Raw genomic sequence first — 15,685 nt, 5'->3', positions numbered from 1 at the left:
CTTGACAGCGCAGCTGTCGCCATACAATTCTGTGAGCATCACTATAGAAGTGCTTTGACTTGGTCCACTTGTTGGGAGTCAGGAGTACATGGTCTGATCGGGCAGAAGTTTATGCTTCCACAAAAAGTGCTTGCCCTCCACACAGCTGTGATAAATTTGTTTATGTATCCAGCTGCCAGACCTTGAACTTTCAGGGACACAAAACACTGTAATGCTCTAAAATTCTATTAGATAACTAAATAATTTATGGGGTTGGTATTTCTCTTGCAGCAGCACAGATGGGAGGAGGGCAGCCAAGAGGAATGTATACCATTCCATATGTTGTTCAGTTTGTGTCATTTATTGCAATTGGGTTAGAGGGTGAATGCAAGAGCGAGTCAGTGGATGGATGGTTGGATGTTTGAGTGCAAAGGTTAGCGACAGAGTTGATGTATGATGACCTATTGAGTGCCTTAACCCATCAGTGACACAAGAGGCACTTTCATTTATAAGCCAGATGTATTGTATTGCCAAAGTTTGTTTATTCTTGAGAACACTCTTGTTTTGCTTTACCTATAGGGACAGGAAATACAGAAAACAAGAGTGCTGAAACCACTGCCATCTCCTGGGCCTCGTGCCAAAAGAGATCGTCGTGTTCTTGTAAATAGCGTTCGAAAACATTTAGGCAAAAAGTCACTTGGCATATTTGACTATTTTAACAAAAAGCACACCATCAATTACGGGCAACATTCATGAAAATAAGTGCAATGAAGCCCAGTGTTTGATCCCTTCGCAGGTTACCTCCACATAACCGTTCTTGTAGAGCCCTCTTCTCATGACCAGGTACTCGGCGTCGATGTGTTCCGGGGACCGGCGCCTCTCAGCAAAGGCCAGGAAGGTGCTTGTGGATTGGACATAGAGGAGAGCGGGAATCCGGTATGTGACGCCATCGGGCTCGCTCTTGAACAGCGTAGTCCTCTCTGGCAGGGCGGAGCCCGCCATGCTGGACGGTGGCACCCCTTCAAATAAAATACCAAATTTAATATGTCTCATCTTGCAGTAAAACAAAAACAGAGTAATTGTGCAAAGGCGATACGTTTTCCAGATCATGTAATATTGTCTTAGATAAGGTAAAACTGTCTTTCCTGCTGCGAAGGCAGAATTAAATGAAAAAAAAGTTTACTATATTTACCATTTGTTAATATTAAAAAAGTAGCTGGTGAGATGATTCAATCGAAATAAACAAAAGACCACTCAAAAGCACACTAATAGATAGTTTAAGTAGTCACACATGGATAGCTTTTTGTTGTAGTAACAGATTACTACAAAGTTCTGTGATACTCTTTTTCACAGCATTAGCCAGAGGAGAGGTAGAGTTGCCCCAGGCAGGGTGATACTCCTTTTCACAGTATTACGCAGAGCAGAGGTAGAGTTGTCCCTGGTAGGATTCAAGCCAAGTATAAGGATAAGCACTGATTTCTGCACAGCTACATCATCCCATAGTGCTAGAATTATTTGTCAAATCAGAGTTACTTAAATTAGGATACAGAATCAAATGTGATGAATGTGGATGTAGTTCATCAAGAAGAAACTAAGTTGTTTTCCGACATCAAAAGGTATTTTTGAGATCTCAAAATTTAAAGGGGGGGAGGGTAGTGCCCCCCCTGCAAAAAGTACAAATACCTAAAAGCAGATTGCCTACAGCAACACAATACATAGTTAACTCCGACCCGTAGGCTGCAGTTTTAGATATCAGGGCTAGCACTCAGCAGGCGCAGAACATATATGGTACGGCCTCACGTACTAGAACTATCTCTCAACGTATACAGATCCTGCAGATATTGTATGCAGGCATTTATTTGGATGTAAACGTGTAAACCTAGCTAGAGCACACTGATGCATTGTACAGCACAGAGGACACAGGACATTCTGCTAGAGGGACGGGGGAGTGCACGTGTGGCCACAGTTAGAGGATTGGGGGAGGACAGAGGTGACTGGAAGAAAGCCAGCAGCCAAGTGTTTGTGGTATAGATAGGGGTGGGAGGTGGGAATGGGACAGTGAAGGATTGTCCTTTGGATGCTGTAGTGACCCAGAAGACACACACTGATGTGGCCTTGCTAGAAGAGCAGGGTCATGAGTTGTATTCTGAAGTGAGGGATGCATGGAGTTGTGTAAATGTCTACCAGCATGGCATTCCACAAGCCGAGCCATAGCAAGCGATGGCATGGCATCTGGTTTTTGCCATCTCCTGATCACTAGTCTCTTGATGGCATTGCTGGTGGTTTTGTGAAGTCCTGGAGTGGTCCTGATGTTGGATGCTAGGAAGGCTGGAGCACAATCGTTGAGCACCTTGTAGGTGGCTTTGACAGGTTATGTCAATCCTTGAGGTTTAGGCCTTAGGAAGCTGAGTCTCTTACAGAATCTAGTCTCAGATGATCCACATCTGACACGCTAAAGCTTTAGCTAAAAGTCTCTCAGTTTATATTACTCCTTTGTACGGATTACACACAACAGATCCACTAAGTGAGCTGCTCTGGATCAAAATAAAGTGCCATTAATGGACTGGAATCTCTTCACTTGATGTACAGCGCATGTGCTGCCTGTCCAGTCCTTACCTAGCCATGCCCATAATGCTGCATCATGGAATTTCAGTACTCGTTTGCTTTAGATATTTTATTATATTTTATTAGTTTAAATTGTGTAGCAAATCTACCTGTCGCATAGTGTTTTAATACTAAACCACTATGCAAAATCTCATTTATCCTCTTTCTTTTTTCTTTTCTTACTTCTTGCTTCCTTTCTCTGCTCTTCTCTTGCCGCGGTCTTGTCCTATTGCACTCTTACTGTTTCTCATATTGATTTTGTCTCTATAATTTTAGCACTGAGCAAATAAAACAGTGTATTTTTTCAACTGGAAATCCTCATAACAAAACTCATGGCTAAGATGTCAGGATTCAGTGGACTCAACAGTTCATGAAAACATTAAAATGCATCTTGACGAACTTCTTGTTTCTGCAGTCCCAAGGGTCCAGTCCTCTATCCTAAACAAAATTCCTCACCAAGAGTAATTGGTATCTTTTTGATCAAATTCCTCTAAGGTGATAAATGTATCAGACCGTAAAAATGTTGGACATGCACAAGGTCTGTTAAACGAGTCTCACTTATCTTGACCAAACACGCAATCACCAAAGAGCATACCAGGAAATTCAATTTTGGACAGGTTTCTCTCACCGACCATTCGCAATATTGCCCTGCAATTTCAACATTTTATACTCTATAATTATTAATATAGCACTGCTGCACCTCTTCCAAGAGCTTTCATGGAGATTATATGCCCACTTTGGGCCTTCAATGGGCTCTACAGTGTGAGAGGCACAGAAACATTCCTTTGAGGGCTACCTCATTACCTGATCATTGCCTGAACATGAAAAGGTGTTTTTCACAAAAGTACGTATTTCTTTCTTTCTCATGCTCAACCTTTCTCTGAAGGCCTGTAGGCACCTCTGTTATCTCTACTTAGAACCCCAAGTATTGCAAATTTCGAGACTGTATCATCAATTTTTCCTTGTTTGTGATAAACCTGAATTCTGTTGTACAATCACATTCAAAGTAAATTGTTCCTGCAAATGTAAAGGGGCTGGCACATAATCAGCCTGTTGTCTAAGTGCAATGCTTCTCTTTTGCCAACAGCCATCATCAGTCTTACAAGCCTGGTAGATCATAAATAATACAATTAACACTAAGAAATAGGTTGATTGCCTACCCTTTTCTTCCTGTTTAAACTTTGGAAAAGTCTGACTTGCTTTCAGATTTACGTTAAGACACAGTTCTGTGCAAGGAGCATATTTCATGGTAGGGCATCTACTCCACTTAACGCATCTGCAAATTATGGGCTCTTAGAGTTGTCCTATGTTTATACCTGGGCCTATGCCATTTCTCCAAAGAAATAATATTGAAGAAACGTTTCTCTGACAAAGGAAATCAAGTTGTAGCACCTTTTCTCATCACTTCTTGTATGCCTGGCTCCAAATACATATTATTGATTTGAGGAAAATAATCAATTGCAGGGGCAAATGTTGGACGTGGGAGCCAGAAAACTGCACCTTACAGCCCATCATAGCATAAAGTACCCAAGGATAAAGGGTTACCCTGCACTCGAGGCCTGAAAATGACTTTTTAATCTATTGATATTGCTAGAAAGGATGTCATGTCTCTGAACCCAAAGTCATACTTTTTAGGTTTTTCTATAACCAGGTCTTGCTTGGCTCTGGATTTTTAATCCACAACCAGTTTTCAGGACAAAGCCCACAGCAGCATGAAGACGACATAAAAGGTGCCCATCTTTGCCCAAACTATTAATGTTTGTTTACTGCTGCCTACTCTCAGGCCTGGCAATAATACAAATACTCCTCATGAGGGCAGATAGAATCTTGGCGAATTTACCCAGGCCTTCCACCGATCAGTTTTTTCTCAAATTCAATCTGCATTTATTGTTCAACAGTTGATAGTACATTATATTACAACTCATTATTATCAAATTAATGTCACAAATGATAAACACTAGTCTACACCCTCTTAATAGTAGGAAACAAGAATACAGTGAACAAAGGTCCAGTGTTGCAGTTTACGCTGTAGTATATTATACATCAGTTAATCTCCCACTTATTCCTCTCACTGATACTTGATGTACCAACTATTCTGGCATTCATAGTACAAAGTTAAATATACCCCTCATTCGGTGGTCTAACTAGATTACATTGCATTTGCCATAATCTTTGTCTATTTCCGTCGAGGTCAAATAAATATTCTTTTTGTCACTTGGGAATTTTTCTACTCAGTGGATCTCAGGAATAATAGAGCTGTTCTTGTGGCCCTGATATTTGCTTGACTCAATACTGTTTTTTACTCTCAAGGGCAGTCAAGCCAAAGAATGTATTGCCTATTATATAACATTATAGTCCAGCTTGGTTCACACTCTTTTTTTAATCAATTTATCCATTTGGTTGTGAGGGACAGGACTCCCAGTGGGAGATTTGCACATATAGACCTTAAGCCTCTTGCATGTACTTAGCTAGTATTATGGTGGATTGGATAGTTATATTACAATAACAGCAGAGCACAGTACGAGCTGGCTGGCTGGGGGACAGGAAGGGGAGGAGCTTGGGAAACAATTCAGTGGCTGTGGGAAATAGTTAGAAGTTAGAAGGAGGGGTCGTTTCTCATAGCAAGGAGATGTACAACAAGGTCATGATACAGGTTAAGAAGGTCTGCTTCTGCATTTCAATAGGTATTTTTCATGTTAACAGAATGCTTTAGTTTCCTTTGATTGTATCACCAACACCAATTGTTGAATTGAGGTCTAGTCTTTGGATGTGACTATCACATGCGCCTTCGATACACCAGTGCTTAATTTCTGCTTGTTGTTTCCGGTGCTGAGCACCGGCACTTATTTTTAAAAGCCGGCGCTTAGTCTTCTGCATTAAGCGTTTGCTGCAAGCAAAAGACATATGGGAAAGACGGAGGAAGACAAAAACGAAAAAGCGTCACAATGGGAGAAAGCAGAAAGCTGCAGAGTGAGCTGAAGGGGCAGGGAGAGGCTTTAAATGGATTGAAGAGCCCCGAGATGGCTTCAGGAATACGTAGTCTCACTATTCCGTGATCACACATTTAATTGCAGCAGCCCCGTGTTTACGAGGAGGGCTTTGGGCACCGGCACGTTTTTATTTACAAATTAAGCACTGCGATACACCATTAATTGCTTCTAGGTGGAAAGAGACCATGGCATAGATGTGCAAAAGTGGGAAGCAAATGCTTTGCAAAACATTTAAAAAAACAAAAGTTAGTGAATCACAAATCATTGAGCACCCGTTACTGTATGAGGAGTCAGCATAATGATGGCTGCAGACAGGTCTTTATCAGCAACTTTCAAAGTAAGGCTCTATTCTCTATAATACCAAAAATGTAAAAATAAAGAAAAACACGAGGTAATGCAGGTGAGTGGACCAATGAGTGTTATTTTCATGTTTTTGAGTAGCGCAGTACTTATCCTTTGTAGGAATAGCGCATATTTCAAAGAAAAATTAAATTAACTGAAGTAAACTGATACATGTTTGAGGAAAGAGACTGAAATGCTGAGAAGACAAGAGATAGGGAAACTACAAATTAGAAATTTGGAGTCATGAAGGAATCAGGAGATAGAAGAAAAAAACAGTGAAGCCATTCTGGATAGAAACACAGAGGCGGCACTCTGAGCCACAGATGAAATAAACACAACAGACTGCTGACTTCCTGTGGCAAGAATCAGGGACGCAGAGGAAATAATTGTAGTCATTATACGAAGAACAGAGGAAAATACACTCAATGTTGTATACATTTGGGACAAATAGAACTGCAACACAAAGGAAAAGATCATCACAGGCACTTTGAGACAACTTGGACCACACATCACATCCTCAGGTATCCTCACTGTAAATATACAAAGATCTAACCTTACAGGAGGAAAAAAGACCTGTCAGAAGAGATGGTTGAAAGATCTGGACTTGTCAAATACCTTCCTGTTGACGCGTGGAGCCTGAGTGAGCAAGTAGTATAAAATCTGCTTAGATCCAGTTTTATAAAACTTGAGAGGGCACAGGAAAACATTCTTCAATCAAAAATTGGATAAAAGTAGAAATGTGAATAAAAAAAAATGAATCGAAAAAAATGTGAGTGAATTGAATCGTACTTTACTTAAAGTGCTACAATATGAGTATGCAAAATTATAACTCCACTGACAAAATATAGCAAATGTGATAAGCAGCTTCAAGAAATTGTCACCTTTTTCACAGATTTGTTTTTCTTTTGCAGGCTGATATTTCACCAGCGATTTAATAAACATGACAGCATTTAGCGAAGTATTTCGAAGTAGAACTTCACCAAGTTATCCTTATAAATTTAGCATATACCTGTTCTCAACCCAAATTCTAGAAGGTGCGGAATAAATAAAGAGGAACTAATTATACGCTGCAAGAATGTTTGCATAGTGTACAAATGCACAGAATGACTGGTGTCCATGAATGTACAGAAGGCAGCAGCAACAGTTTTGAGACACAAACTCTCTCAGTCTTCCGTGAGCCTTACACGGGGTTGGCAGGACAAGAAGTCACAGTCATGGGGAAATTGAGGGGTACGAAGGCAAAGAGACAAACAATGGATCTGCTGCAAAACCTTTGTTGTATCTAAGCCAGAGAAAGAGGTGCTCTTACAGCAGTACAGAGGAAAACAAACCTACCTCAACACTAGCATTATGTACATGGCAGATAAAGTGTTTACCCTCAAGAGCTCCAATGAGCAGGGTTAACTCCAGAAGAACAGGTAATCAGGGTCCAGAGTGATCCAGCCAAGGAGGACGTGTTCCAAAAACAAAGTAACCAAAAGGATGCAGAAATGAAGGTCCAGTATAGCGTACAGTGAGTTCAGTTATGTACAGTCTTCTGCAATGTTTATGTTTGTGACCTGGAAGTGCACACAAAAATCACGTGAGCAGCCATTTTACTAATTTGTCTCTAATCACGTGGATCTAAAAATGGGATCATTGGCCGGGTCCCGGGACAGATCAGACAGTTCAGCTCCCATATCTCTGATGTCAGCATCCTTGGGTACCGACCCAACTATTTAGATGGAGCTGGGAAAGGAGTCTGGAGGACCGATGCAGACTAATAAAACTTTCTGTGCGGAGACTGACACATTTCAAGGTGAGGGCAGCACAAGGCCTGGAACACCCATTTTGGAAAGCCCGCAAAGTAAGGCCTACAGCAACGGCAAGGCGTCTGGGCGTCATTGCACTAAAGAGGTTAGATCACTGGGGCCCCTGGTGCTGGACCCCCTGTTTGGAACAACAGCAGTAGAGCACCTCCAGAGAGTCCAGTGGGGCAAGGCCTACTATGTGGAAGGCGGTCCAGAGCAATGGAAGGCGGTCCTGTGGCACACAGTTGCACAATCCACGCTGAAAACTGGAATGTGGTGTGACCTAGGCGATGGGTAAATCAGGCCCCTGGAGAAAGTGCACCCAAAGCCGACCCCAAGGGAAAGCGACAAACCATCATTGCAGGCAGTGCCCCTATGGAAAGGCCTACTGGACAGGGCAGCTAACAGTGGGAAAAAATTTGGAGGAACATACCCTTGATCAATGGGAGGAATTACCTGCACTAGTTCCTAGTGGAGATTAACGTAGAGATGGAAACCATTGACTGGACCTTAAGACCTACCTCAGTGTACCACAAAAAGGATGTAAATACATCGTGCTCATGGACTGACTACTAGGAAAAAACACTGATAACCAGGCACGGGAACAAGTAGTCAGAAACCGGACCCTACATCTGGAAAACCGTTACAAAGAGTGTGCACTTAAGCACGAGGATCTTAAGGACAGATCCTGGTGTAATAGAACCATACTCACAAACCAATCCTTCTCAAACATACCCAAATGGCGCTAGGCCAGTTGCCCCCAGACATCCTAATAAGAATGTTTTATTGTGATAAAAAGAGTGAAATACTGAACTGAATAAGCCATAAGGGCTATTTAATCTCCGAAGGTCACAAGCTTCCAGTGTTCTAGGAGCTTGCACCTCCACCCTGCGGAAAAGAAGGGAATTCCGAAGTGTGACAATTCCTGTCACATAACCCATTCTACCAATGGGTTCAACCCATTTACATTGAGCTTCTCCTGGGAAGAACATAGCACTTGGTTAGAGCCCCACTGAAAGCACAATATCTCTTCTACTTGCAAGTCCCTAGCAAGAGGACTTCGAGCTCCAGAGACACACAGATACTACGAGAAACACAAGCCACATAGCAGAAAGTTCACTGTAAAAACATGGAGAAGATTCTCATGGACAGAGATAAAGACAAGGTCAGACTGGAGGCCTGAAGCAAAGTCCAGAAGATCAAGGGCAAGAGAGCACACGATGTAGTGACAGAGGTGCCGACAGACGCAGGGCTAAAATACTGAGAGCATCAATGGACTAGAGCAGAAAGCTGTGAATACTCACAACTGACAACCCAACAAGTGGAGGGCGATAGATAGACAGGGGCGTTGGAGTCTGAAAGTCTGCAGGTAACACCATTCCAGCAGAGGGTGGATGGCTGGACTAGCAGTGGTAGTACTTCCTATTCTCTTCATGGTATTGAATTTCATTTTGGGGGAGGAATGGGTGGCCTTGGTGGGATGCAACAGTCTAGCTGAAATAGGATGGACAGAGGGAATGAGGTCTCTGATGGAGTAGGACAGGTGAAGGAGCATCAGTGCAAACAGTCCCCTGTCCTCATATCATCACTTCTTAAGTTGTCAGTCTAAACATAAGAGGTGTGAGTTCACTGGAGGAAACACTGACATTATGTAACCTATGGAGAGAGACGAGTTGAGACGTCTGCCTTCTGCAGACCTACCTTTTAAAAAGGGATTGTTCCAAAGTCTAAATGGTTTCCACTGCAAAACTATGACTCGGCTCTTCAAAAGAAGGTGGTTGAAGCGAAGTTGAGGGCAAGACATTCCAGGAGATCTGTGCAACAGGTGTTCACGGACAGTGAGGGCAGATGTCTTAGCATTACTATCTCACTGGGCTTAGAGTTACTTATGTTCACATCCCCTAACAAACCAAATGAGGGCCAAGACATATTTCGTAGAAGGGCAATCTCACAGATCTCCTCATTCATGAAAGGTGAGTTAGTCATATGGGGATTTCAATATAGTATTGGACAACAACAGAGATAGATGACATCACGGGGTGGGATGGTAGGTTCAGGTCGCAACCACATTTTATTCATGGCTAAGCTCAATGGTTCTAATAGATGTGTGCAAAGAACGTCACAGGAAGGATACTGATTTCATCTTCTAGTCAACGGGTCAGGGCATGTATGCATACCTTGATCATTCTCTCACAAACATCCAACTTATCAGCCCAGACGGTTGACTCAACTGCTAAGCATACGCTTTGTTGGACCACGCACCTATCACACTGACCATACCTCTGGGAAGGATCCCGCTTGGAGCCCTTAATGGGGTTTGAACCACAACCATCTCTGTAGATGAAAAATCCCCATTAGTTTTTTGGAACACACTCAAAGCTATTCAGAGGGGATCCCTTATAGCAGCATCAATAGGCCTGAAAGCTGTGAGACCGGTCACTAGGGGACAACTAGAAGGTCAGCCCACCTGTTTGGAAGTAGAACACAAAGTAAGTCTATAGAAAAAGATGGGGCACAAGATCATACACCTCAGCCAGGGCACCGTATCTTGACAAATCAGAATATGCCCCACTCACAACAAAGCAAAAGTACTACGGGTCCAGCAACAAAGCGGGCAAACTTTTTGCTAGACAGTTAAGGAACAAATTCAACCAGGGCAAAGCAAGAGTGATCAGGGGCAATGGGGAGTGGCTTTATAACACGTATAGCAATACTGCTAGGTCTTTTATCAGAGCCTCTATAGGGCAGAGTGGGTAGATGGACATTTGATTGACAAGTATCTAAAGGCTCATACTGGCCACAAGCTTCTGCCCAAGTTAACAGAGGACTTAGAATTGCCGAAATGTGTAAATGAGGTAATCAGTGCTATTCATCAACAAAATCTAGGTAAGACCTGATGGCTCTAGTGCTGCATTTTATGAAACATTTTGTAAAGCACTGGCACCATAACTAACCTGTCTATATTATCACTTTGGTAACTCTGGAGTTGTGGCATGTTCCATAGCAGGGGCTACGTTGTAATTCCTAAACTGAGTAAGGATCTTTCCAGATGCGGTCCCAATATGCCAGTTACCCCACTAAATCTTGATACCAAGTTCTTCATGGGCATTCTGCTGCCAACAAGATTTGCCGATAAGTGCCAGACCTCATTGACCTGACCATTTACAACTGCCAAATATGGCATGTTATAATCAGGCTACTCAACCTGCACTTCCTGATTAACTGAGGGGAAAAAGGAAACCTTGAAACAGTGGTGCTTTATTGACCCTTGATCACTGGATCCTCACTTTGGAGCACACAATGGCTGAAAGGGCACAAAGGAGTTGATTTCAATTCTCTATGGCTCCCAAATTACTAAGGTAACATTGATCATCTAGGACAAATTGGGTCTGTGACTTTTCTGTCACCCGTCATGCTGACTGGCGATATCACACCAAGGTTGAACAGATAGGCAGTCTTGGTCTGGCATAAGGCAGGATGCATAATCATGGGATCTACTGTAGGGGAGGGGAATCAAGCACATCCAGGGTTGAAAAGAGAAGTTAACCTGCCAGAGGGAGAAAGGTTCAGATAGCTCAATGCTTGACACTGTGCTTTGCAAATAATGGTGACGCTGGCACCCGGAAACTAACCTGCTTTGAGCTCTGGGTGAAAGATGATGACTATACAAAACATGGCATATAATTGTTGCTTAAAATCCTACTAATGTCACCCAAGCTACACAAATCACTGGATCACAGATATTTGGAAAGGGACTTGGGATGGGTCATTACTGTCAAAGAACGCCAAACAATCTGTGGCAAGACAAAGGGGCTGATTACGAGTTTGGTGGTCAGAAAAACCCGACCTCCAAACTCCCGATGAGGAAACTGCCACAGTGCTGGCGGTCTCCCCACTGGTCCCATTACAAGTTTTCCTTTGGGCTGACCCGGTAAGCGCAGTGGAAAACATGCAGCGGAATTGGACTCAACTCCAATGGAGCCAAGTCCAATGCCGTTGCACAGGGGGCCTCCCTAGAACCCTCAGAATGCACAGCAGACAGTGCGCATTCCGATGGTGCTGGACAGGGGGGGCCCTGCACTACCCATGCCATGGTCATGGGCAGCTCAGGAGCCCCCCTGTGACTCCCTGCACTTGTTCTCCACCAGCCTTTTCATGGCAGTTGAACCACCATGAAACGGCTGGCGGAGAACATAGTTCAGTTCTAATCAGCACAGCAGTGCTGACTTCAGTACTGCCGTGGCTGATTACAACCATGACCGCAGTCATACTGTCGGGATCAAAGATCCTGGTGGAGACAGTGGTTCGACCGCCAGGGTCGTAATGTGGAGGTCAGACCACCAGACTCGTAATAGGTCGCAAAGTCTTCTATCTGAAACATGGCAAATACGTAAACCCAAAAGATACTTCAAAACTACTTTAACCACACACTTGAGAAGTTGCATCCTTGGTCAGATCAAAATCAAAAAAGTTGGAGAGGATGTGGTGCTTCGGGCTCTTTGACACAATTACTGCTCCCTAAACTCAACAGATAATAGGGGGAAATTATAGCAGCAGTAAACACAAGGTTAAATATCCTGGTTCCCTGAGATTCAGTGGTGTTCCTACTTGGCCTGTCCAGTGTCGGGGAGCAGGATGCGAGGACTAGACAGAATATACTCATGAAATTGGTACTTACGACTGCTATGCTGGGAATCGTGATGCTCGGAGGAAAGCCAGAGGACCTGGTGCTGAGGGATTGTACAATATGCTTCTGGACATCCTAGGGATGTAACACGGTACATACTCTTTAGAACATAAAATTAAACCCATTTGAGATTGACTGTTCCCCTAATTACAAAATACTTAGCAAGTGAATTTCACAAGCTCACTTTCCCTAGATTCCTTACAATTTTGCAAATAATACCAAGAGAGATTTTCCATCTCCCAGTGGCTAATGGCCCTGAGGGAATGGGATACTGCAGAGGAATCCTGCAAACCTCACAAGATTATACATAAGGAATTGTATCTATCTGTTCAGTGTTCTCAATATTTATTCCTAGTTACTGGAGTGGGTGTGGGATGAAAGGGAGGGTAGTTAGATGTGCCATCTCTTGAACTTGAAAAGTGATTCTAATCCCCATCATGGGCCAAAAGGTTGAAGGTATGTGTGTTTTTATTTTAATGCTTAATAAAAAAGTTAAGCAAAAAAAATGATTCAGGATGTAAAATTGCTCACACCCAAAGGCACAATGTAAGGTTGAAGGGTCACACAGAAGTTGTGGAAAAAACATGACAGCATGTATTAAACCATTTAGTGTGCCAAGCACTGCAATCAAGAAAGCCAGGAAGCAAATGATTACATTCTTCACAAGAAGGAAGTAAGGGAAGTTTTAAATATAGTTGTTACTTCAAACGCACAAGATAAGATATTGAAGATCTACTAACTTACAAATTTATCTTGATGAAGAAAATGTATACGCTCTATCTTTATCTTGTTTGATCTGAGCATGGCTGTTTGTCCTGAGGAAGGCCATACACAAGAGGCCGGCCTGAAACAATGATGTTGACATTAAATATCAATGGACACCTAGTTGTTTCTGAGAACCCGGGGTGCTTTTAGATTCTCTTTTACACATTGAGAGAATCTAGTTCAGATAATGAGCAGCAATGAGGGGAAGAATAAAGTACTGAGCAGCTGACATGTTTGGTATGATTGTGTCTTGTATATGAGAACTGAGATGAGAGAATAGGGAGACGTGTATTTAAATGCATAATTAAAATTGTGGTTCAGAAAAAATTCAAAATGTTGACGATGTAATTATATTGGTATTTAATGGAAGATATCCTTTTAAAGTTGGGAAATACTATATTTTTGTGTTCTTTTAATTTCCTATTAAAATTAATTAAGATTCTGAGAAGAAATGGTTGCATCGTTTCCTCCTTGTGAGTGACAAATTGTGTGTGCATATATGACAATGATACATGGAAAATAAATATAAACCTAGACATGGTATGGTGTTTGCACTAGTGCGAGATCTTACTGAAAATTGTCATATTCATTTGAGACAACCAGGCAGTTAATTTAAGGGCTATAAGAGGAGATTGCTATTTAGTATGGCATACACATGTTCGCATAGCACATGTGCCAAACAACATCATGCCACTATGTGGGAGATGTGTGTGAGGTGACACACAGTACATGACTGCAGAATAATTCCTAGTAGATATTCACAACCATTGCACTACTTCTATAGATGTTACAAAGTCCAGGTCTCCAAGCAAAATGTGTACAGACAGAGTAACACGCATTAGACACGAGGTAAGGCACATAACACATATATTGGTGCGCCGCTTGCCACAAACGCATTTGTTTGGTCTGTGACCTTTTTGCAAGAGCCTCCGCCATGACAATGCTCAACTACAAAGGTACTCAAGGCTTCTAGCAGGGCATGCCCAAGCATATACGCAACACGCACTAAGCAACACAAATGGAGGGATGCAGGGCAGCAGCAAAGGTCACGCATACACCTAAGTGACCAACGTAACAGCAGCCCATCGGCAGCCCTGAGTGTAATGCTTGCTTGCTTGCTGGTGGTTTTGCTCTTGCTCACCAACATCTGCTAGTAGGATTCCACCAACCACCTCTAGTGGGCACAAGAGCTGCGACGTACAACACTAATCCCATCCTTGATGGTCAGATGAGAAGACGCGTCAGCGTTGGTGGGTGCGAATCAGTGACTTGTGAGCTAGGTGTGGTGTTACCTACCATCAAGACCACTGGTTACTGGATGATGGCACCGATAGGGACCTGTGCAGGAACCATGGCACTGAGGCAGGGCATTGCAGGATGTCAAGGCATGTGCCCAGGGTCTGAAACCTTGTAGGCACAAAGTTCAGCATACTGGGCACGCCCATGTGACATCATTTGTGGCATTATATGTCAGGTGCACCACGTTGCATGGAGTTTAAAATCATGAATGTCACTGGTTTTATATCTTGAATTGTAACCCTAACGTCCCTGTAACTGATATTTTGTTAAGGTTTTTTCGTTTGTTTTTTAATTACTTGATGACTGTTCATACCACATAATCATCGACTTCACTTAATGTAAGTTTTTTTGTTGCAGTGAAGATGCTATGTCTTAATGATATAGAAGAACCTTAAATATTTGTGTTCCCTGGCCCAGGACTCTGTGCATGCAGATTGAACCCTTTCTCAGTCCCTCTGCCCGAGAGACTAGATGGCAGAGCCCCTGGCCAGTCAGAGGGAGAATGAAGTCAGGTCAAGGTGTTGCCGTCAGCAGGGCTCTGCCCCCATCACTGGTTTTCAGCCTACTTTCTTCTTCTGCAGCACCACATTATGCCTGTTTTTGTGGAAGGTGTTTTTTTTTACTTTCACAGAGGCTTGTGAGCTGGGTCCATAGTGAAACAATTTATAAGCCTAATCGTGAAAGGAGGTCTGGGTCCAGTGCATAATTAAGTGCCCAATAATGTGCTCATTGCCTGCAGGGCATGGCCAAGAGTGCCCAACGAGGCCAGGAGTTAAACAGGGCATGGTTAAGTACATCATTTGACTAGTGCCCAATGGGCATGGCCATAAGCCACAGCCAGCAGGGGCTGGTGTGCATGTGCTAGACCCTGCAGGAAGACGCCCGTCTCAACGGGTACTGGAGGTAGGAGCCAAAGAATATTGTCACAAAAGTAATGACACTCACAGGAAAAAAAACATTGACAAGATCACAAACTAACGTATACTATAAAAACGTAATAAATCATTGCCTGAAAAATCTTCAGTGGAGAGAATGTTATAGCTCTATTTCAAAACCTAAAATCCCACTGAAATTGCTTAGTAACAGCAACAGCCACAATGCACTGTCCATGGTCCCAGGAATCCCTGATCTCGTGTGATTAGGGACCACAAATCCCTTGGATTAGATATATACGGTCAACGACTCACGCCTGAGGTTGCGCCTACATCTTTGACAACCCAGATAGTATT

General features: G+C 42.9%; 1 protein-coding gene across 1 annotated transcript in view; it reads right to left on the bottom strand.

Annotated features, from left to right (window-relative positions):
- LOC138249753 (sialidase-3-like) overlaps nucleotides 1-15,685 on the bottom strand; it is a 101,715-nt gene that overhangs the window by 43,656 nt on the left and 42,374 nt on the right. The window contains exon 2 of the mRNA XM_069203817.1: nucleotides 781-998. Coding sequence (XP_069059918.1) covers nucleotides 781-981 — 201 coding nt within the window. The 5' untranslated portion in view covers nucleotides 982-998. The remainder of the gene's footprint in view (nucleotides 1-780; nucleotides 999-15,685) is intronic.

This window comes from Pleurodeles waltl, chromosome 8, assembly GCF_031143425.1.
Source record: "Pleurodeles waltl isolate 20211129_DDA chromosome 8, aPleWal1.hap1.20221129, whole genome shotgun sequence".
Classification (NCBI taxonomy): Eukaryota; Metazoa; Chordata; class Amphibia; order Caudata; family Salamandridae; genus Pleurodeles; species Pleurodeles waltl.
This window is presented reverse-complemented; position numbering and strand designations above follow the sequence as displayed.